Below are 22,850 nucleotides of genomic sequence, written 5' to 3' on the forward strand. Positions count from 1 at the left end.
GGACAGGACTGTCTGAAGTGGGATGAAGCAGTTTCCAGAGGACGTTAGCTGCTGATTGACGTCTGTTAAAACATATTAACAGCGTAAACCCCCCTCTGTTCCTGCCAGATACCTGCTTGCTGTGTGTATTGTTTAGATCCCTAAGCGTTCAGGCCTCTTGGGCCATCCCAGGACTTGTTGCTTCTGAGGTTTTTCTGTTGTTCCTGTGTAATTCTCTTCTGAAAATGCTTTGCTTGGGTTCTATGAAACAAATCTTTTGCTCAATCTGCTTCTAGTGTCTTTTCATACTCTCTTGATTCCTGTAATAGGTCTGTGGATGAGTTTGTGAGCAAATGCCATAGAGATTATGGAATAGAACTGATTTAGGCTATTGTCTGTGCTGCTGTCATGGGGTAGTGGCACAAATGCCAGCTTCTAATACACTTGTTTTGAGATACGTAACGGTGTAGTAGGTTTTGATGCTGCCTGCAAAGTGCTTCTCTATCTTTCAGCTGAGCCTGTTTTCTGTCAATTTGGTATTTATATTCTCTGGCACTTATTTCTTTAGAGTGTTGATATTGGATCTTTGAGAGGGATGCAAGGGTTTCATCTTCTCTGATGAAGAGCAGTGGGAGTCTAGGTTGCATTTTGCACAGTTGAGCTAAGCTGATGCTCTCTCTCAAGAGGAACAAATGTGTTCTCTATTCTTGTGATGTTATGGGGAGCAAGCTGTGCAAATACGAACTGCAGAGTGAAGTGTGACCTCTGTTGGCTTCGTTTGGGAACGATTGACATGGCTGGTGTCAACCTTACAGTAGCAAAAGCACATCGTCTTGTGAGAGTTTTTGTTCTGGCTTTCTAATTAGATGTTTGCTTGTTACTGCGTATTAACTAATGTAAAAACCTCTACTAAAACCCAAATCGCATGTGTTCCCTTCTACTATGCTTTCAGAAAGAGATCAGTGATATTAGAAACGTGTGAGCATCTGTTTGAAGTAATTAATTGAAGCCGTGATAAACTTTGCTCTCGTTTTTCGGTTCTCGTCTCCTGCTCGGTGCCCAGAAGAGGGCGGTGGTGAGCTGCTGAGCCTCCTGTTCTGCCAGAGCTCAGCTGTTTGCTCCACGTCTGTTGCTGACAGCTTAGTGGGGCAGTAAATGTGGATTACGGCTTATCTGCCAAACCGGATTCAGCCCCGGAGTTTTAGTCACTGTGGAAATAACTTCCTCTCACTCAATAGCTTTTCATTCTCTGTCTTTACATCCACAGCTGGTGGCTCTTTATCAGAAGGAGGCACATTCCTGTCACCACTTGGTGTCTGATGCTCAGCTGTGAAGTTTCCACAGTTAAGATGAGCTTTTTATTTATGCACCTGTCCCTGCTTCAAACTGAACTGCTACAACTGAGCTTCTAGTGCGCTTCAAATGATATGATAGTTGGTGTCACAGAGCAGTGGGTTTATTTCCATAGCACTGCCTGCCAGTAGACATGCTTCATTACAGGACAAAGTGTAATTTTTGAGAGGACAAGCACTGAACTTATTTGCAGAAGGTGTTCTGTAAGCACAGTCTCATCTGCATTCTGAGCCCTGTGATCAGATCTTGGCCTTTTCTGCAGTTTTGAGACATGGTTAACTACTTAAACCTACTGTGGCAATTAGTGTGTCTGATGCAACTCCTGTGTAGTCTCTTGATTTATTGTGTCAGTGTGCGAAGCATCCATGATCACTGCCCAGGAGACAGTCTCTTTTCCAGAGACTAGATCAGTGGATGTGGAAAGCAGAGAAGTCTGTGAGCAGTGGAAGAAAAGGTTTAGCATCTGGACTGTTGGTGTGGTTATGGGGATGGCATCTGGTAAATCTTTGCCCCCCTTCATATCCTGCTTTGAAGTGGACAGCATTAGGGGAACATGATGATGAGGCTTTTTACTCCTGTGAATCATCCTGGCAGCATGTGTTTCTTGGCCGAGTGCCACTTTAAGTAGAAGACAAGGCTGCAGTTAAGGCACTTGGACCCCTGTGTTACATTCTATTTCCTGTGTACTGAACAGGAGACAGATGGCTGAGGCAGTCACAGCTTCCAGCACCCAATTAAACTTGGATGCATGCAAAAATAACAGCCGGAGAGGGACCAATGTGGGTTCCTAGAACTAAAAAAAACTTTCCCAAACATTTTGTTGGTAAACATAAGATCCACTCAAAGATTTGTGATTTAGCTCAGTCACAAATCACATAACGTACTCCACACTCTACCCGATGTTCTGTTGGGTATAAAGATGTCACAGTGTTATGAAGCTCAGTTTGGATATCAGCAGTTTACTTTTTTATAGTGAAATGTCACTGGGTGATAGGAATGAATTACCTGTGTCGTAACCCACTTGGTTTCCTGACCTTAACCTGTGTTTAAACACTCTGCTTGGTGTTGGGTGCCTTTGACTCAATTGAAGCATCTATCAAACAAGGGACTCTTCCCAAGCAAGGAAACAGTGTATGTATTTGGTAGGTTGCTGGTGCTGCTCACCTTTTCACCCACACCTCTTCCTCATGGCTTCTTTCTTCTTGAAACTGGTGTAAATGGAGGGCTTTGCAGCATACCTGAGCAGAGCCAAGGTATATCCAGGAAGATGGAGCAGAAATTCCTACAAAGTACTCATGCTGTGTCAAGATTTCTCTCGCTGTCAGTCTGTGGTCATGGTTATCATAATGGCTTTCCATCAGAGCAGATGAATGCTTTTGACTTCCATGGGTGAATTGATTTCTTTCCGTGAGTTTCCTCCTACCCTTTTGTGTTCCGATGAGCAAATAATCCTTGAAGAGGAGCTCAGTTCAGCAGCAGTGAGGGTATTGGCAGCTGTCAGGTAACGCACTCATCCCAACTCTTCAGTGGCTTTACATCTCTTTATGGATCTTCCCCAGTAAAGTACCAAGTGTGACATCCCAAGGTCTGTGGTGGCTCAGTATTGATCTTATTTCTTCTTGCCTGAAGGCCCGTGGACCAGTCTTCTAATTTCATGAGAAATTTCATATGTTCTTCACCTGAAACGTGCTGCTGGCTTTTTCCACGAGCTTTTAAAATTCCATGTTAGGTGTCTTAGCCATGAATTTTAGGAGGCTTTCTTGTCATATGTCCAAGCTGTGTGCTTCAAGACACTTCTTGTGAAGTTTCACATAAAAAGCTTCTCTTCAAGGTATATTTGTATGGACACCCCATACAGAATGTTATCTGCTTCTATCTGTATTTGGGAAGGGAAGGGATTGAGCAGATCTGAAATACAGTGCTTTTATTCTCTTGGCAGTATGGTTAGAATGTTCAAATTCACTGCTTCTTCCAAGTTAACATTGTTTTTCCAGTGGACAAATACAGTGGTTCTTAGTGCCATATTGTCTAGCTTGAAGTGGTAGATATGCAAAGGAACACCAGTAAATCAGTTGTAACCCCAAAGTTTGTAACAAATTTGTAAAGGTTTTTAGCAAACTTAAGGCTTACAAGAAGTATTTTCAGATCAAGAGGAAAAGGAGTTTGTCTTTAAAGGCAGAAGTTGTGCATTTTGCTTAACGAGAGCGCTGGAAGCACTGGGTCCTGTGTGGCAGCCACATCTCCAGGGCTGTAATACTTCATGTGTTGAGATTTATTCCTTTTAGATCACCTCCGTTCTGTTGAGTTTCGGTATGGACGTAGCAGGAAATAACTTGTCAGCTTATTTGTTGTAATTCCCATGAATTGCACTCATTAGTCATGGTAGGGAAAGTGACGTAGCTTAGGTGAGTCCTGGGGACTTGAATCCGTGTAGAATCACCAGTGACATTGGCTGGTTTGTCTTCTCTCATTGCGTGCAGAACACACCAGAGTGAAGATGTAACTTTCTTGTAGTTTAAGTGATGTGAAATATTGTGAGTGCACCAGTGTCCCTTCTGAATGTTGTGAATCCCAAAGGGGAGTAGGACAACATTAGAGACTTGGTTGGAGCCTTGTCTGAAAGATGATCTGTTTTTTTCTCTCTCCCCTCCTTGTGTTCCAGGGTGCACACCTAGGAAGTGTGGAAGAGGTGTGACCGATGCAGTGATTACCAGGGAAGAAGCTGAAAGGATCCGTAGGTAATTTTTCTTTTAGCTCTGCAGACTTTTAGGAGCATTTTAATGACTGTGCCAGTGTTTAAGGTGTAGCACAGAGCACGTTAGCTGCAGGAGGAGGTTAAAACAGGTAGTATTCTTTGTTTAAAGTGATTTTTCTGGTTTTGCTGTAGTGGAGGCAGTTCTCTTCCATAGAGTCTGCCTCTGTGGAGCTCTGTGGGACATGAGTGTTGTAGAGAAGAAAGGAAAACCAATTAAGTATGTTTTAAAGGATTTTCACTCAGCCTTCTGTTCCATTTGGCCTTTAAAACCGGAACAACATAAGCCTCCTTTCAGCTAGTTCCTGGGTAATTATGTGCTGGTGCTGACCATGGAGTGCTCTATGAACATCAAGCGGTGAGTTTTAATCAAACCGTAGGGGACACTGTGAAATTATGCACTTAGAAAAGTTACCAGCTTCCTCGAGTGTGATTTGCATTTGATAATCATGTCAGTGGGGAATATCACTGTCATGCTGAAAGTGGTATGCAGCTTGTGTAAGTGCTTTGCTCCCTAGTTGGGCTGGCCACTCTTGACTTCAAATTCAGTTGGAATCCTGATTTTTTTGATACAGGTTTTTTTGTATTGGCCAGGTTTATTTGCCCTGCTGCTAAGAATCAAGGTATGGGGGTGTTTTTATGTTTAATCTTACTTGGCCAGAATGAATTTGAAAGACTTGGGGGTGTGTTGGGGACTTTGGAAGGGGCTACAAGCTCAGATGCTTTATTTTCGTAATAGGCTGCAAGATTCAGTTTCCAATAAATGACAGCTTCTCTTAACTCCATTGGGTTACCTGATGCTTCACATACCACTTACTGAAGTGACATGTTGTAAATAATGACATTAAAGGACAAAGTAATCAGACTTCAGTTCTCATCTGAGGTTATTGTTTTGCCTGCAGAATAGCAGAGAGGGGACTGTCCTTGGGAGGATCTGATGGAGGGGTGAGCAGTGTCCTGTTACTTTTTACATTCTTTTACTGTGAAGGCAAGGTTATAAATCATTCTGGGGGCTGAAGGAGGTGGAGAATTTTTCCTTACGTTCAGATTTGGGGGGAATAAAAATTGTTCAGGAAGTTATATTATCTCCCATTAATACTTCTGCTAGCAGTGTAATCATAACTTCTGCAATACAGTTGAGATTTCCTATTATTCAGTTTTGCTCTTTCTGGTGCCTCTCTTGAGCTGGTTTTGTCTTCATCTGGAAACGGTTACTATAGCAGAACTGCACAAGTCTGACTTCTGAAACTAAACTGCATTGGTTCACAGCATCATGTGAAAACTGGTTTTGTGTCGTGACAAAAAATGCTGTGCAATATCCTCAGATAACCCCTGAGTAATACTCTTTAAAGAGAAGTGGATTTGGTTTCATTTTCAATGGGCATGCTTATTCTAATTTCTTCCCCTGTCTTTGTTCTTAGGATGTTTTTGTGCATGACCAGACCTTTTCTTGAGTATTTGTGAACACATCAACTTCCTCAGGCCCCTGCTGAGTTAGGGAATGTATTAGGAGGAAGTTTTTCTTTGAAACCAAAGATTTTTGTCATTGTTGTGATTGCTGAGAAAGATCTGCAGAAAAATTGTAACTGAGAAACTTAAGCAGTGTTGTCCATCTACAATATACGTAGAATTCTCTGTTCAGTTCTGTCAGAATCCCTTAGATGATCCCTGTTCAGTTCTGTGGTTGCATAATTTGCAGCTTGGCCTATATTACTGTGCCTGTGGGGACCTGCAGCTTAACTCCTGTCATCAGTGTTGTCAAATGGGCTTCCTATCCTGTTCTTTTGGGACCTACCTGTGATTTTTCATTAGACTTCCCCAAAGAGGGATTAGAAGGGTAGTGCCTAACACAGACCTTTATGGATTTGGACCACAGAAAGCTAACATCCAGCTGGGGATCAGGGAACTGGGGATACTGAGGCAGAGAAAGCTTGAAAGAGGCATGAAGTGAGGTAAATATCATTTTGGAAGCATCATTGTGAGTGGGTTCTTTGTTTTGTTGTTCTTTTTAAGGGAAGGGAAATGAGGGAGGGGAGGAAGATTCTGTTGCTCCAATAAAATAAGTTCCTTAAGAAATCCAATGTCCATTGAGATGTCTGGACTCTGATCCAAGCCTTGTCACATTGCTCATCATCAGTGAATGTGAAAAAGTCATTGCATGCTGTTAGTCCTCAGGGAGGGGTCCAAGAAGAAAGTGGTGTGATAGTGCATTGAGGCCTTACCCAGTGTATAAACACTGAAAGATGCTAAAAACAAGGGCTGACCAGTGGTCCAGGAGGGCTTGCTTGTGGGAAGCCTTTGAATACAGTTCCTTCGCCTGGTTTCTTTTATGCCTCTTTCTCCCTGTTCTGTTATGTTTCTTTTTGGATGTGCGTGCTTGTACTCTCAATGTCATGGTATGTTCCCAGTAGTGCATCATGACTCCCAGATATCATTAAATACTGTTAGATGTGTGCTGATGATGTAGAGGTTAAATTTTCTTTCTTTGTTTGAGCCTTTTATCTTTTCAAATCTCTTATCTACATAACATACAAAATACTTCAAGTCTTACTTCAGCTAGCTGCTTTACCTCTATGCTGCTCAAGCCTCAAGCCTTTTGGATGAGGTCTGGATGGTTGCTTTAAATTTCTTTGGCTTTAGAGTGTTTGGATAATTCCGTGCAGTTATGTCTGTTGTTCTGAGACTGAAGGAATTTTTAAGGAAAAGGATCAATAACTCCTTGTTTGTGTTTTTTAATTCTTTCTTGAGCCACTTTCATCTCTCCACTATTCCAGATAAAACTTCTTCAGATTTCTGTTAGGGTGCAGGCTGCTTTTTTACTCTTTCTGATTTCCTCTTCACCCCTTTGTAAGCAACACTTCTGATCTCTCCCCCTATCTGTTACACTTCTTTTGAATTCACAGAAGTGGATTTGTGCTTGTGCTGGATATAATTTATTAAAGTCCTAAACCTGCAGTTTGTGACTCTGTCAATTCTCTTCTCCTTTTGTCTGCTACTCTTCCGGCTTCCTTGGAGCAGTGAAGTATAGCACAAAAACTCCTTTCCTTTTCCATCCTTTTGTTTTGAGGAAGTCCCTGCAAACATCTGAATTATTGAAACCTCCCAGGAGTCATGTCCCAGTTGTCTTGCTGAGCTTGCTTCCGCTCTTCCTTTTTAATTACTCCTAGATTTACTTGTACTTACACAGGGAGTGAGGCTGGAAGAGGCTGTTGTAATCTTCTAGTCTGACTTTAAACAGAAGCCATACAGGAGCAAAACAGAAGCCATACAGGAGCATCTTCTCCACCATAATGCTGCTTTCCCTTGTATGCCTCTGTAAAATGGCTTTATACTCTGCAGTTCACATTCTCTGAATGAAGAACATTAGTTCTCATGATGTTTGCACTAGCTTAGTGCAATTATCTTTCTTAAAGATAATGACATCTCCTCTTCCAACCTAAATGATTCTAAGATTCTTTCCCTGCCTAGTACTTTCTTGCTCACTATCCTTGCTTGCATTGTCACCCTGGTAATGACTCATTTGTTCACATTTTTGTAGGTGCTGCCATCGTAACATCTCTCTAGTGTAAATGAAACTCTTTAGTATCATCAGACCTATTGGCATTTATTTAGAAGCCCCAGAAAAGAAGCCCCTTGTTGCAGCTGGTCAGCAGCAGTCTCTTCCCTGTGTTGCAGCTAAACTGGCAGGAGTAGCCACTTAAACCTCCCTTCTGCAGGGGAAAATTGAAGTTCTGAATCACTGGGTGAAGCAACCAACCTATATAGCTGTACTGCCAAGCAAAGGCTTCTGGTGTGGGCCCACTGACCCATGCATAGAGCAGTGGTTCTGCAGACCGTATCCCTCCTTGTTCAGCTTTCAGCCCTCCCAGCCAACCTCTGAAGTCCTCAAAATGCTTTCAGCTCTGTGGTTTCTTTTTCCAGCAAGAAGATAAAGCATCTGCCTAATACTTACTTCGTACCTCTACTACAGGCTGCAGAGTTTTCTTCCTTCTTGATTAGTCTCCTGTTAGCACTTGGCAATGTCTTTCCTTACAGCTGTGTGTTGGTGGGATTATCTGGACTTTAGGAAGCTGGAGAGGGATTTCAAGGTGGGGTTGTTTTGAAAGCCTGTCTAAGACTGCCTTGCAGTGAGAGTAAGTTTGCTGCTGCTCAGGAGTTGGTGGCCATGTGGAACCTCCATTGCTCTTCCCTCTTCTGAGTGTGTGAATGTTCCTGCAGGAGGAGTGGGAAGGTTTGGGGTGCTACCAGCTCCTCCACACAAACAGAAATAAGCTTTTGTGTTCTTCTCTTTTGGCCATCTTCATATCACCTGGATAGAGCTTTCAGCCTGGGACCACTCACCTGAATTGCAGGGTGACCTTTGTCCAGAGGGCTGAACTTGGAAGTAACAGTGTTGACTCAGGTTCCCACTAAGGTGTTTTTCCCAGTGTAGGAAATAATGCTGCAGATGTTTAATGTTCTGAAATGGCAGAGGCCAAAATAAATGTTTGTTTCTTTTCAAGGCGGCTGTTAAATAGCTCTGTGCTCATGCCTAATCAGGTCCTTGTCTGTTTGGCATTCACTTGTTTCCCCTGTCTGAAACAACCCTTAAGAATATTCTTTCTTTTTCAGATTCCCTTGCTTGTCTTCCTCTGGCTTTTCTAGGTTTACATCTTGGTTACTGTCTTTAAAGCTATGACTCCTTCTTGGGGGGTGTCTTTTATTGATTCATTTGGTTATTTTGCACCTTCGGAACTGTAATCACCTGGAGCTTGAGAAGTGAGAAGAAATGTGTGTGCTTGGGAAGCACGTTGAAAGTATTTGAAAGGCAATTTGGTTTTAGATTAAATTCATCTTTTCAGATGTCCTGTTACTTCTCTGTGTAATCTACTTCAGCGTGATCACAAGCATGGATTTGAAGCTACCTGGGAGCAGTTGAACTGCTTCTAGCTGTAGCTTAGACAATTGCACAGAACCAGAAAGCAATAAATGAACATTTTGCTGCTGAAGCTTGAGTCAAGCTTATTACAAGAACTGCCCTTGCAGGAGTGTGAGAACTTGTTTCCTTCACAGTCCTCTGAAGCTTTTGGAGAGCTGTGGGAAGAGGGAGTCTGAAAAGCTCATGCTATGTCCACTTGAATAGCTCATAGAATCACAGAATAGTTAGGGTTGGAAAGGACCTTAAGATCATCCAGTTCCACCCCCCCTGCCATGGGTAGGGACACCTTACACTAAACCAGGTCACCCAAGGCTCTGTCCACCCTGGTCTTGAACACTGCCAGGTATGGAGCATTCACAGCCTCCCTGGGCAACCCGTTCCAGTGCCTCACCACCCTCACAGGAAAGAATTTCCTCCTTATATCCAACCTGAACTTCCCTTGTTTCAGTTTAAACCCATTACCCCTTGTCCTGTCACTACAGTCTCAAATGAAGAGTCCCTCCCCAGCATCCCCATAGGCCCCCTTCAGACACTGGAAAGCTGCTCTGAGGTCTCCACGCAGCCTTCTCTTCTCCAGGCTGAACAGCCCCAACTTCCTCAGCCTGTCTTCATACAGGAGGTGCTCCAGCCCCTGATCATCCTCGTGACCTCCTCTGGACTTGTTCCAACAGTTCCATGTCCTTTTTATGTTGAGGACACCAGAACTACCGTTACCTTGTATATTTTCAAAGGGGTAGATAGAATTGTTTGGGTAGGTTTATTAAAAGCAGCTATTATATCCCTTTCAGAAGGGGACTTTAGTGGAGTTCTCCTGATTTACCTCTGAGGCTCAATTGAGCCTGCAGCAATTTTCTTTTACTGAGAGACTCTCATGAGTGTCTTCTTCCACCATGATCCAGAGGAGGTGGGGGAAAAGTGCTTTGAGACTAAGGGTGAGCATGAAGCTGTATTGCTAGCCCAGCACTGCAGCTCTTGCATGCCTCTGGACCGATGATTTGCTGCTGCTCATTCACCAGCCTGTCTGCATTTGGGTATAGAGACAAAGTGGCTTCAAACAGTGCTGTTCCAACCATGCCCAGAAATTCCTGTTGCTGGTAAGATGGAAGGTATCATTCTTTCCAGGCAACATACTTACTGGTATTATTACTGTTTGGATTTTGTTAGAATAATGGGAATGGTATGTCATGCATCAAGAAATGCCAAAATCCAAGATGAGTGTGTTTGCCCGGATATTGTATATCAAAGATGTCATTACTTTGGTGCTGGTCAAGTTAATTAACTGTTGCTACTTGATATTTCCAGTATAAGTAAATAAGCCAGCTATTAGGCAGTCATATTTTTAAGTACTGGTTAAGTGAGGCAAAACAAACATGTATTTTGTGGACAGCAAGGGACATGCAAAAGTGTACTTGACTTGATTTAGAGAGAGGATTTAGAGACCTGAGAGGTAGCTCTCCCTCCTGGCAAATTTGAATACTAATCTCTTTAGCTTGGTCTGGAGCTCAGCAGAAGTGTTTAGCTTGAATTGGATGAAGAAATAGATTGAATTTTCATCTGTAAAAACTTTTCACTCTTTGGTTTTCTTTTACAGTGGTTTAGAAATTGAGGCGAAGAAGTTTGGCTCTAGTAAGCCTTAGAATTATAATTGCTCTTTTAAACAGACTTTTATGTCTGTATTAAATCTGAGAAGTACACAGGAACTCCTGGTGAAGGAGAAGTTTTAATAACAAATGTTGGGCAAGATAAATATTAGTGCTGCTATTTGAGTGCCTCACAAATATGGGAAAATTAGTCATCTTTGTGTGGAAGGGAAGTGTCTTCAAGGAGGGATCTTGGAACACAGCATCTTCCTCCTAGCCCATGGAGGAGGGCTTTGGCACTTCTCTGTCAGATCTGAATCTCAGGAGTAGAGGTTCTATGCTTTTTTCATAGTACTTTAATATTTCATGCACTTACAGAATCATAGAATGGTTTGGGTTGGAAAGGACCTTCAGATCATCCAGTTCCAACTCCCCTGCCGTGGGCAGGGACACCTCACACTAGAGCATGTCACCTAAGGCTCTGTTCGACCTGGCCTTGAACACTGCCAGGGATGGAGCATTCACAACCTCCCTGGGCAACCCATTCCAGTGCCTCACCACCCTAACAGGAAAGAATTTCCTCCTTATATCCAATCTAAAGCAAACTGCAAATCTGGCAAACTGCAGGAGGTTTGTTATTGTAAAGTAGGCATAGGATGTGAATCTGAATGCTAGAAGCTAATATTTTTACTTGGGAGGCTGTGAAAAGTGAGAGCCAGCTGGGGACAGTTATTAAAGGTCATAGTTAAATAATGATAAAACCTTTTCATGCTCATTTGTCCTGTTTTCTTGTTTCTTTTCCCAGGCCTCAATTCTGGACTTGCACTCCGGAGCTCTTTCCCTGGGGAAGCATTTTGTTAATCTGTACAGGTAAAGGGGGCTGTGGCTTGCTGCCTCTTGTTACCCTACACCTTCAGCACTCATTGCCTTTCCACGTTTCTCAAACCCTGTGGGCTGGAATTAGAAATGACAGACTGCAGGAGCTGGGCAGAGTCACCATGGTTTCCATGACCGGTTATAGTGCTTCTGTGGCAGGGAAACTGATCTTGTGTTGAAGTGGGCTCTTTGAGAACTGCTATTACCTTTCTTTTCAGAGTTCTTACACCAGTAAATAATAGTATTTTTTCACAGTTACAGTCTGGTTTGTCAGCAGTGGAGTGGAAGAAATAAGTAGCTTGAACCCTTAAATTTGAATCCAAGTGCTTATTTCATGGTGTGGGCAGACTCTTCTCATGTCTGGGGTATTCCATTAACAGTTGCTGCCTCTTGATCCTTCATTTAATCATTTAGCAATGCTTTGGCGTTTTATGTTCAAAAGCATTTGTAGGATTCTTTTGTGTTGCGTTTTCACTTTCTGATTGTGGGTAAAGCACAGTTGGGGGTTGAGAATGCATCTTGGTGCTGCTCAGGCACTCGATTCAGCAACTCCTCTTTCAGACTTGTTTAATTTTTCAGGTACTTTGGAGACAAAATTCAAGACATCTTCACAGAAGAGGATTTTGCATTATATCGGTAAAGCTTCCCAATAGCTGCTGGATGAACCACAGAACGGGGCTTTGTTTCTTGTGTGCACTGCAGGTTGGGAGGGGATTGTCCTTTGGATTCAGACATCCAATTGATTCTGCAGCTCAAAATAATAATGTCTGTGAATTAAGATGCCTTGATGAAAATAAGTAGAAAGGCCTTTTGGTGACTCCCTGATCAATAACATTGGCTGCTTTAAGTTTAGCTGCATGACAATGTCAGGACAGTATTATGGTGTAAATGTAATCAGAACAATGGCAGCATCACACCTTTTTGTTTCTGTGTAGGAGGTTGATGCCAGCCCTGCAAGCAAGGAGGGTTGCTTCATCTCGGTTTTGTGCTCATTTGCTGGAACGTTAATAGCTGGGATGTAAAACCCTTTACCACTGACTCGTATTTCACACATATTATCCAAGAGGTGTTGTGTTAGGTGACAGACAATCCCATGCTATTACCGCGTTAGGAGCTTGTGGGGTTCTTTGGATGAAGTGTAGCAAAACATAAAAAATGGTAAAGCAGGGAGTGGAAGGACTTCAAATTACTGATGTTCTGGCTAGAGGAGCAGAGCATACTTTCCCTGTAAGAAGCCAGACTATGAAATGGCTCTGTAATGTAATAGCTTTAGCATCTGATGCTTCTCGCTTTCCTGTGGACCTGCTCATATACTTAACAAAGCTGACAAATGTAATGAGTTTCTTGTGTCTGTGAAGCAGTGTGGCCAGACTTCAGGTACAAGCATTCGTCGTTGACGAGACATAGTAAATCTTTAGTTATGTGTTTCAGTTGATTTCTCGTAATTTAAAATATACCTGGCTTGAACATTTTGACTCTTCTGGCCTTTCCTCTTTGCCTTTGGGAAGGAATACGACCTCCCTCTAGTGGTGGAAGTACTATGAAGTAGCCAAAATAGGTTTATTGGGTTCATTAGTATAGTAATTTTGTCTTAAAATATTAACCAATTAAAGCTTGTTTCCAGTCAACAACTATTTTTTAGATGCTGTCATCTTTATAGATGAACTTCTTTTAAAATGTGTTCACTTCTGCCCCCCAAAATCACAGAATCATGGAGTGGTTTGGGTTGGAAGGGACCTTAAAGCTCATCTATTTCCAGCCCCCTGCCACAGGCAGGGACACCTTCCACTACAGCAGGTTAAAAGCTGCTTTCTTGATTATTATTGAACTTTGACTGTATAAAGACAATGTAGTTACTGCCTCACCAAAATAGTGGTATTTTAAAGATAGTAATTATTTTGCCTTCCTTTCTGTAGAAGATCAAAGAATGTGTAGAAATACCATGGCTGTATGGAGGCAGTGTCTTCCTAAAGAGTACTTGTTTCATATGAACAGAAACATTCAGCTTTTCAACAGTTTTTATGGATTTCTGATCCTTATTCTGGGAGATGAGAGAGCTGCTAGGGAATATCAATATTCCATTGGTATTTCATGCCAATATAGGAGGCATTTTGGTCGCTGGATACAAATCTAATACAAAATGTATTATTAAATGCTTCTTTTCATATTAATGGCCGTGCTTTAACATGGGCTGTAGGACCTTATGTCCTTAAGGAATGATTTTATGCTGTTCTTGGGAGCATTTATCTTTATTACGTTCAGTTACCTACCAAGGTCAGTTTAAAAATATACTCTTGAGAGGCCTAACTGAGTGTAATTCATGTCTAAGTATTACTGATTGCAACCATAACACATCTGAGCAGGCATTCTGAGCCAGGAGGCTGGTTTCTAAATGGTCTCTGTCAAAATTACATTGCCTCAATCAGTTATGGTTTCTAGGCTGATGGTTTAACCACCATCTGCCAAGCATATTACAGCAGTTCCTCTTGTTTCATGTAATAGCTGCATCTTTACCCTGAAGAGAGACCTTTAAATCCGATGCTTGGTTTAAGGGTTGTGACTTCAGCAGAAAATGGCGCTGTCAAAGATTTACTCTGAATATGTTGCAAATTGAAGTGGAGCTACAGAAACAGCAGGGGAAGGAGCTGATAGTTTGCCTTTCTCCCTTTATTTCTTCTTCATGTGCGAAGTTCTTCATGTTTTCTGTTAAACCTTTCTGGCTGTAGAAGAGCGTTGCATTGTCTGCTTCTGCTGCCTTTAGGGCTTGTCACTGGGAACAGCACAGAGATGCTGACAACTGAGCTAGAGAAGCTATACAGTCCTGCAAAGCTTTGAGTGTCCCTGTCACTGTACTTGAACTGTGCTTTGTGGTGGCTCCTGACTGCATCTTCAGGCTTGGCAGAGCTTGTATCTCACAGAAACTTCTCTGTGGCACTTGTAATTTTACTTGGTTCTTTACGCTGCTGCTGATACATTGATCTGGCAACTCTGCAATCTAATGAACACCTTTTGTCTTAAGCTCTGTGTTCCTTAGATTTCTGGCTACTTCACTGGCTTTTTTTTTCCTCTCATCACCCTGAATCCGAAGTGGATTTCAGGAACTGCTTTTATGGCATGTGGTCACGTGCTCTGTTCAGAGCTTTCTGTTCTGCCTTTCCCTGAGTCTGCCCTGTGCATTTTAATATTACCCAGTGACTCGGTGAGAAATTCTGGGAGGGATTAATATTTTACTTGTGTTGTTGACTGGGTGCTGTACCTGTGTATTTATTGCCATAGCAGAGCTCTGTTTAATGCATCTGAGCAGAGCCAGCGTATGCCCAAAGCAATCTGAATAATAGAGTAGTTGCTGTGTTCGTGAAAATAAATGCTTACAATCTCCAGCAGAAAGAAGTATTTGTAATAGAGCTCTCCCAAGAGTTTTTGATAGATGGATGACATGAAGTAAAGAGTATGAAGAATGACTGGGCCAGGATCAAGAAGGGAGCGGAGGCTCCTGCCCAAGGCTCCTGCTGCTTCTGAGTGCACGTGAAGTGGTTGAGGGAACAATGTGGCTCTTGCTCTGTCAGATCCAAGCTGGCTCATTCCTTCCTTGCTAGCTAGCACCTTCTAAGCTAAAGTTTGGCTTACCTTGTCATGTGATTTACACATGAAGTACAGAGTGTTTGTCCTGAAGAATTTTACCAATAGACTGTATTGGCTGTGTCTGAATACTAAGGGAGGGAAAGAAGAACTTGCGGTCATGATATTGATAAATGTTGAGATGGCCAGGTCAGTGGAAAGCAGGCTGGCTGTACAGGAGTTTTTATAGGCTAAAAAGTGACTTTATACTTGCTTTGAGAACAGCTGCGTGCTGTATTTGGCATACCCTGGGCACAGAATGAGCTGGAGTACAGATGTGTGTGTTCAGGTACATGCTTCCCAGGATTCTAGGGAACACTTTGATCTCTAAAAGAAGTCATTCCTTTGTTCTACTGCAAGGTAAACATGTGATTCCCATGTACAGTGTTTAATTTTCTATTGGAGAGAGGCACATGAGATACCTTATGGAGTTTGAAGCAGAGGTCAACCTGTTGGTGACTCCTGTAGTGGGGTAAATGTGACAATGTGGATTGAAGGGCAACAAAGATTATCACAAAGCAGCGTGCAAAACATACCTCCTGCAGCACACAGGCACCTTTGCCTTTGGCATCAAACTTGTTAATGGGTGTTTTTTACACATTAGCTAGGAGTTCAGATTTCCTTGTTGTTACAATAGTGCAATGCACTGTTGGAGGTGTATCAGATGGCAGTCTATGTATCAGGATAGTATTTCATGCTGAAAAATCAAGAGCACTGATGGGATGTGAATCTACTCTTGGCTCTTTCTTTTCGGTCCCTGCCATTTTCCTTTAGAAAGGTCATCCTGTGAATGGCTTTTTTTTATGAGCAGTTTGTTGGAAAGGGGTTCTGTTTCCCGTGACCAGTACGTGAGTTTCAGTTACTTTGCTTGTTTTTTCCATGTTAGATTTGGAGTTCATTGAAATTAATAAATTGCTTCCTACTCACTTCAGGGCCTAATCCAGCACATGCTGAAAACATTATTTGGTTATTCCCCAGCTCCCACAAATATGCTTGAGAGCACTGAAGGCAAAGTGAAAGATTAGGTGTCCTCTTCCCCTCAGTCTTAACTTTGAATTACTTTGCAGTCTGCACATCAAGTAAAGTTACTTTTGCTTTATTTTCAACTTCTTGTTATAGGCAAGTTAACCCCCTCTTGCTCTTTGAGCTCTGATGTGAATGGTCAGTATTCTTTTACCTGTGGATCTCCTTCTTGAAGGAAAGCTACGAACTTGCCCTCTGGATGTGCGATGCTATGGCGTCTGTATTACGTGTTAGTACAGCTTTAAGGGCAAAGGATAAATACCTGATTTCTGAAGCCTTGTCCAAGATCCATTACAATCAGTGGGTCTTTTTTATAGTTTACCATTTGTTTTGTTGAATGGCAAATTATTTATATGCATAAAATTCATGTTAGTCTGCTACATATGCCATCATTGTCTTGATTGTTCTGGGGTGATGCTGTGATACGCAGGGTGACAGCTCACAGGGAACGAAAAGGCAGGAGCACGCAAGTCAACTGAAGAAGTCCAAGGCTGGCTGCTCTCTTCATGCACTTGAAGAAGCTACTGGGATTAAAAGTAATACTTGAAGTCAGTAGCACACAGGGAGATAAGAGGCCAGCAGTATACTTGCACTCCCCAAAACTAGCTGCCTGGGTCTGCTGAAGTCACCTGCTTCCACAAAGACCAGATGGCACCTACAGTCACACCTTTAGACCTGTCACCTCACTGCTGCTTTACTCTGTCTTAGTCACTAATTCCCCTGCCTGCTGAAAAATCCTGTTTTCTCTTTGTGTCATACTTAAATTGCTGAGTTTATTTTCCTTTTCTTTTGGTAACCCATTGGCTGGTCCAAACCAGGTAGATGTTCTATTGCTGTTTTGTCTATCAGGAAGAGTTTAGTAGAGCTTTGCTTCCTGCTTGGTTTGTAAAACATTCCGTCTTGGCTGAAGCCATTGCATGTAAGCCTCAAAGAGGAGTGGAGCTTCAACAGAGCCTTATAAACATCAGACAGCAGATCCTATTAGAAAGGTTGTAAAAGTGGGAACGGAATCAGCCTGAAAGAGGAAGCAGCACTACTTAGAGAGCAATACAACTACTGGAGCTTTAAAGTTATGTCTAATTGCTTCAGAGTAGATCTGTTCCAGCTGGCTGTGGCTACTGGCCGCCTGCTGTCAGAGCCAGGGAATGGGCTGTTTCAGTATTTGTGGGGCAAGCTATTAATTCCTGTGTTGGTTGTTCAGAGTGCCAGCTGCTCCCAGTTCCTGAAGTGAAATGAGTAATTACACTTCATGCTTTTTGGGAATTGTAAGGCAGCCTCTGCTGAAGGCCTACTTAGAGATGAGACACAAAGATCAGGCTCCCACAGGCATGCAAAGCACCTGCAGGTCCTTTCCTGATGTCAGGTTTCCAAACTTACCACTACATACCTCTCAACTTGAAACCTCAGTTCATGCAGCCACGTCAATACCTGAAAATCTCTGCTCTAACTTCATTTGATGGTTTTGATACCTCACATGTAAAACAGCTTGAATTCACCCCTAAAGCTCAGACCCCTGAAAGTGTAGAGTGCGAGAGGTTAAAAATGAAATGTGTACATAGTCTTGGTTTTATTTTTGGTGAGGGACAGGATGTGAACAAAACGTTTTGGATTGGTTTAGTACTTGTGGAGTTAGTTTTGTAAGAGGTGACTTTCAGCCTAACACTGCATGTCTGGGTTTCATATTGTCATTGCTTGTAGTCGTTGTTTAAGTTCTCTACAGAAATACTTGGGAAAAGCTTCCTTGACCATTATGTTGAAGTTCAGTGCTACCCACTGGAGAAAAGTCTGATGCTGAAAATGCACAAAACTGCTAATGTAATTCCAGGTACAACTCCTGAAATGTGTTTACTCAGACTGTCTCATTTATATGCTGCTTTTGAAGCACTTGGGAGGAAGACTAATACAATAGCTAAGAATGTGTAGAAATTGGGAGAAAACAATATAAAGATTTTAAGCACGGAGGATTACGTCTTAAAGAAACACCCGATGTTTTCCTTTCATCTCACTGTGTTACTGCAGTCTTGGCTGGTTTTTCAATTTTCTCAAAGCTAAATGCTAGCTGTATGTATTTATTGGTGGGATTTGTCAGTGTTATTACTCAGTAATCACAAATCCCTTCTCTTTAAAAGTGCTGTTGGCTGAACTAAGGCTGGCAGATCTAGATGGTCCTGGTCTAGCCCTGTATGAACCAGTAGCCGTCCTGAAGGATGGATGCTGCTATACAAGCCATTCTGTACAGTAATGCATGTGTGCTTGTCTTCTGTTTTCATACTCTTAAAAACAAAACCAGTCCTGTTCTGCTTTTCCTGTCTCACAAGAAACCCAGGAATAGGTAGGGTAGAAGTGGTTTGTCTGAATCCTTGAAAATAGTTGGGAAAGACACCTTGCATTAAGTTTTAAGGAAAACCTGGTTGACACCAATGCATATGTTGACAGAGAACCCCAAGTTTCATGGTGCTAGGGACTTCATCAATCAGTATAAAATTAGTGTTAAAATAGTTGAAGGGTCTTCAGAGACAACCCTTTATGAAGATACAGCTTTCTAGTTATCTGCTTTGGGTTAAAAATGTATATGTGAGAGGCTTTAATCTGTTCTTTTTGAGAATTAGAAAAACTAAAACCAACCCCAACCCAACACACTCTTTTGATGTCACAGATCTCCTTTATTTAAGGCAAGAGAAGAGAGAGTGTGGGTGTATGAAGTGAATGAAGAACGCAGAAGCAAGAGAGGTGTCACTTAGCATGCTGTGTTGTGTTCTTTGCAGAGATGTGAGACAGAGAATTCAACAAAGGATTGCTCAGGCGTTTGGTATCAACTCTTCTTCCATGTACCTGACTAAGCCAACTTTCTTCTCAAGAATAAACAACACAGAAGCCAAGACAACACACGATGAATACTGGCACCCCCACGTTGACAAGGTAAGTAGGAGGCTGAGATGGGATGCAAATGTGTGCTGTTATTATTAGATCACTTTGAAGCAGTTTTATATTAAATGATAAAACATGTTTGAAAACTGGTGCTTGTAAGAAATCTTTTTGGGAATGAACCTAATGGAAGGGTGAGTTTCAGAAACATTATATTCCTTTGTATTTTCTCTAAGTTAGCTCTGCTAGATTTACTAAACTGTGTGAATGACTACTTGAGGTTCTCTTTTGTCAGAAACATTCATTAAATTGACCTGCACCTACAGGGTGTTTCAGTTCCATCAAACCTGTGTTTCCAGTTAGGATATTGCTCTTTCAGCCAGCTCTAGTAGGATCTATTTTAAAGTGGTCAATCAGTTGCTGTTGATGATCTGAGCCTCTTGATAAATTCTTAACACTTGTGTTTCAGTTATATGTGAATGTGTACATTAATGGGGTATGATACCCTCTTTCAGTAATTTAATATTTCTTTTCTTAGAATGGAAGTGTGGTGACTTCCTTTTAATTTAGTTTTCTATCCGTCAAGCTCATAGCTTAACACTTCACAGTTCTCAATGGGGATTGGTAGTGAGTTTATTTCTGAAGTTAACTGGGCTCGGAGGTTCTGTGCAGCACAGCAGAGTACAAACTAACAATGGAGAAATCAAATCAAAGAAACAAAAATCCCCACACCAGGATACCCACATTTCACATCTTCAGGATTGAAACATTTGAGTCCCTCCAGAGTCATGGATCATCAAAGATGCAAACAAATAAAAGTTAACCCATCAAAATCTAAGTAATGCTTCAGTGCTGGAGTCTCTATGTGGGCAGGGTGCCTTGAAATCTATGACCTGAAACATCTAGGATGAAAAATTGGAGAAATAGTCCTTGCCTTTAAAATATTTCCTGGGAAAAGTCACTCTGAGGGAAGTATCAGGCCTGTTGTTGCTCAGTACATTAGCGTAAGCTCCTGCGCCCTTTCTTGTCCTATAGGCAGAAGCAGCTTAAACGCTGTCACTGTGGAGACAGTGATACTCGATACAGCCACTGTTTGAGAGGAGATAATGCAGGGTGGAATTTGAAGTCGCTGATATAACAAAGAGGAGACCAGCTTCTGGATGCTGCTTGTTTAAAAAGCCATGATTAACAATTGAAGTGGACCGAGGACCAGAGGTAGTTGGGATGGTTTTGAGGTGCAGATGATTTTCATAGAATCATAGAATCGTAGAATGGTTTGGGTTGGAAAGGACCTTAAGAACATCTAATTCCAACCCACAAAGGCATGTGGGGATACCTTGCCCAAGGCTCTGTCCTACCTGGCCCTGAACACTACCAGGGATGGAGCATCTTGCCCTCTACTCTGAAACAGGTATGAATACTGGGAAGTGAAGAAAGATCAATAAAACTCAGCATGTTAGACGTTTTGCCAGTTTGTTGGATGTTTTTGGGGTGTAACACTATTTATCCTTTCCCCTTGGAATTGAACAAACCGCTTTATGTATTCCTGCATAATAATTAAGGTGAAAGTTCTTCCTAGAAGACGTCAGAGTTTTCTCTCCTGACCCTTTCCAAAAGAAAGGTAAAATTAAGCCTTTGAAAAAAGAATCTGATACATCTTTTGCTTCATTGGTTCCAAGATGTAGGCTTCTTGAAGCACATGAATATCCCTTGCTTTTTTCCCTATATTGCTGAGTCCATTGCAATCATATTTCTCAATCTGAATTTTCTTGGTTTGGAAGATCTTAACTGCATAATGGAGCAGCACAGATCTGTCGTGTCTGTATAAGGCTTTGCTTTTTTTTTTCTTCCCTAAAACTTATTTGGCTTTTAGTTCCATAGGAATGGAAACCCTGAAATCATCCAAATGACTCATTTAATCTTGTTGAATTTATAAGCATCTAAATCAGAGAGTGTTGGCTGAAGATGTGGAGTTTCATCCTGGATGGAATTTGTTTGGAGCTGAGCTTTTCAAATGTCTGATTTATAATGGAATTGCTGTTGCATGCTCAACTCTGACAGCAGTATAGTCTTAGAATGTTCTCTAATAGAAGTGATGTGGGACTTCAAGATACCTGCAGTCCCCTGCCTGGGCAAGGATCCTGTCATCCTTCACAGAATTGTCAGGATCATGTGCCATAAGATCAGTTTTGGGTTTTATTGTATTTTCTTCCTTTTTAGCCTGAACTTATCAGTTTATAGCTGTTTTTTCCCCTTCTCCCAGCTCCATCTGCATGTATTTATAGGTAGTAGTCATGTCCCTTATCAGCCTTTCTTTCTCTTGAGCTGAACAGGCTAAACCTTCAAATCTCTCTACCTGTGATGTGTTCTCCATCTCCCAAACCTTTCTCCCAGCCCTCCCGCCTCTGGCTGTTGAGGCTGATAGCAGTTGCTATCTATTCTAGCAGACTTTTCACTCTTCCCCTCATGTTGTTAGGTATTTAATGGAATACATGCAAGTATCTTACTTCTGCCTGAGGACAGCATTGTCTTTAAAATCTGAGGAAACTTATTCTTGTGTATGCTCAAACCTGTTATTTTGGCTCACCTACAGCCCCTTATAATTGAGACACGCTCTTTGGTGGCTTACACTGTCTACTATATAGTTAGTACCTATACGTGGAAGACTGAAAGTAGCATCAAGGCTGGTTTTGTGATTATCTGCACAGAGAAAGATAGAGGCTCCCAGGAAGAGCAGTTTTGCCTCATTTCTGGAAGGTACCATACTAGGCCTATGCAGATTGGAAAGTGAATACATGTTTGTAGTTTCTTCTGCAGTGAAAAGCAGAGGCTGCTGTCCTGCATGTTTTTCTCAGTAACTACAAGCCCGTTGTATATTCCTACAACTGTGTAGTTGCATATTAAATTGCGTCCCTCAAAAAACCCAAGGGTGTTGCACTGCAAAACGTTCCTGGCTAATTCTGACAAACAGCTGTATTTATAATAATAGTCTTTAAAGAAGTATTGCATAAATATTGTGAACATCTACCATTAAACATTAGCTATGTTTGACTTAATTGGGTAAAGGGTGCTCAAAAAGAGCACACTGAACTGTATGAAGTATCAGACTGAATGAAAATGCCTGCATTTTTTCCAGTTGAATTCTTCCTAAGGAGCTATAGAAAGCTGATTTGTTGCAGTGTGCCTGTATGGCTGTTTTTAATGATGGCTTTTCTCACAGTTTGAACTCTGGTTCAGTTATTAACCTTTCTGGCATTGGAAATCATTGCCAGGGTAATGAATACATTTGAAATATGTAGGGACTTCTAGAATTTGAAATAACTGAGTATAATTTAGTGCCTCCTTTTCATAGTGTTGTGTTTCTCAGGCTTGGCTACCTTCTGAGGTAGTAATGAACAAGAACAGGAACAGAAAAGCCATTTTCCAAAGCATACTCTGTTCCCAGATTAGTTATCTCTAGAAGTCAGATGTGTTTGGTATGGCTACAATGGTTTGTAGTCAGCTCGTGAAAGTTCAGAATTGATGCAGCCACCTAGCAGAGGATGGAGAGCGCACTGGTAGAGCAAAGAATGCTGCACCACTCGAGTTCATAAAAGCAGTTGTAATGCATTAGACTTGCAAGTATGAATTGAGTAAACTTTGCTGCTGCCTTCACTGGCTGGAAGACTTAAACTGACTGGAAGTTTTATCATCAAATCAGTGAAGGTGAAAATAGCTCTGCAAAGCTGATCACGAGGACGGCTGTAGAATGGCTGTTTTGAGGTGCTGCAGCACCACATGCTCATTACTTCCCATTTATTGCCTTGTATTGCTTCTAAGGTATGGGTAAATATGGGGAGGAGGGGATCACCAAAAGGTTTCTCTCGTTTTTGTGATTCAAACTGTG

General features: G+C 41.9%; 1 protein-coding gene across 1 annotated transcript in view; it reads left to right on the forward strand.

Annotated features, from left to right (window-relative positions):
* Window positions 1–22,850, forward strand: part of OGFOD3 (2-oxoglutarate and iron dependent oxygenase domain containing 3) — a 40,246-nt gene that overhangs the window by 1,230 nt on the left and 16,166 nt on the right. The window contains exons 3-7 of the mRNA XM_061455634.1: window positions 3,995–4,070; window positions 4,987–5,029; window positions 11,388–11,452; window positions 12,038–12,094; window positions 18,865–19,018. Coding sequence (XP_061311618.1) covers window positions 3,995–4,070; window positions 4,987–5,029; window positions 11,388–11,452; window positions 12,038–12,094; window positions 18,865–19,018 — 395 coding nt within the window. The remainder of the gene's footprint in view (window positions 1–3,994; window positions 4,071–4,986; window positions 5,030–11,387; window positions 11,453–12,037; window positions 12,095–18,864; window positions 19,019–22,850) is intronic.

The sequence above is a fragment of the Pezoporus flaviventris genome, unplaced genomic scaffold (genome assembly GCF_033815535.1).
Source record: "Pezoporus flaviventris isolate CSIRO_AGI_PZ_B2104156 unplaced genomic scaffold, CSIRO_AGI_Pfla_v1 ptg000020l, whole genome shotgun sequence".
Taxonomy (NCBI): domain Eukaryota; kingdom Metazoa; phylum Chordata; class Aves; order Psittaciformes; family Psittacidae; genus Pezoporus; species Pezoporus flaviventris.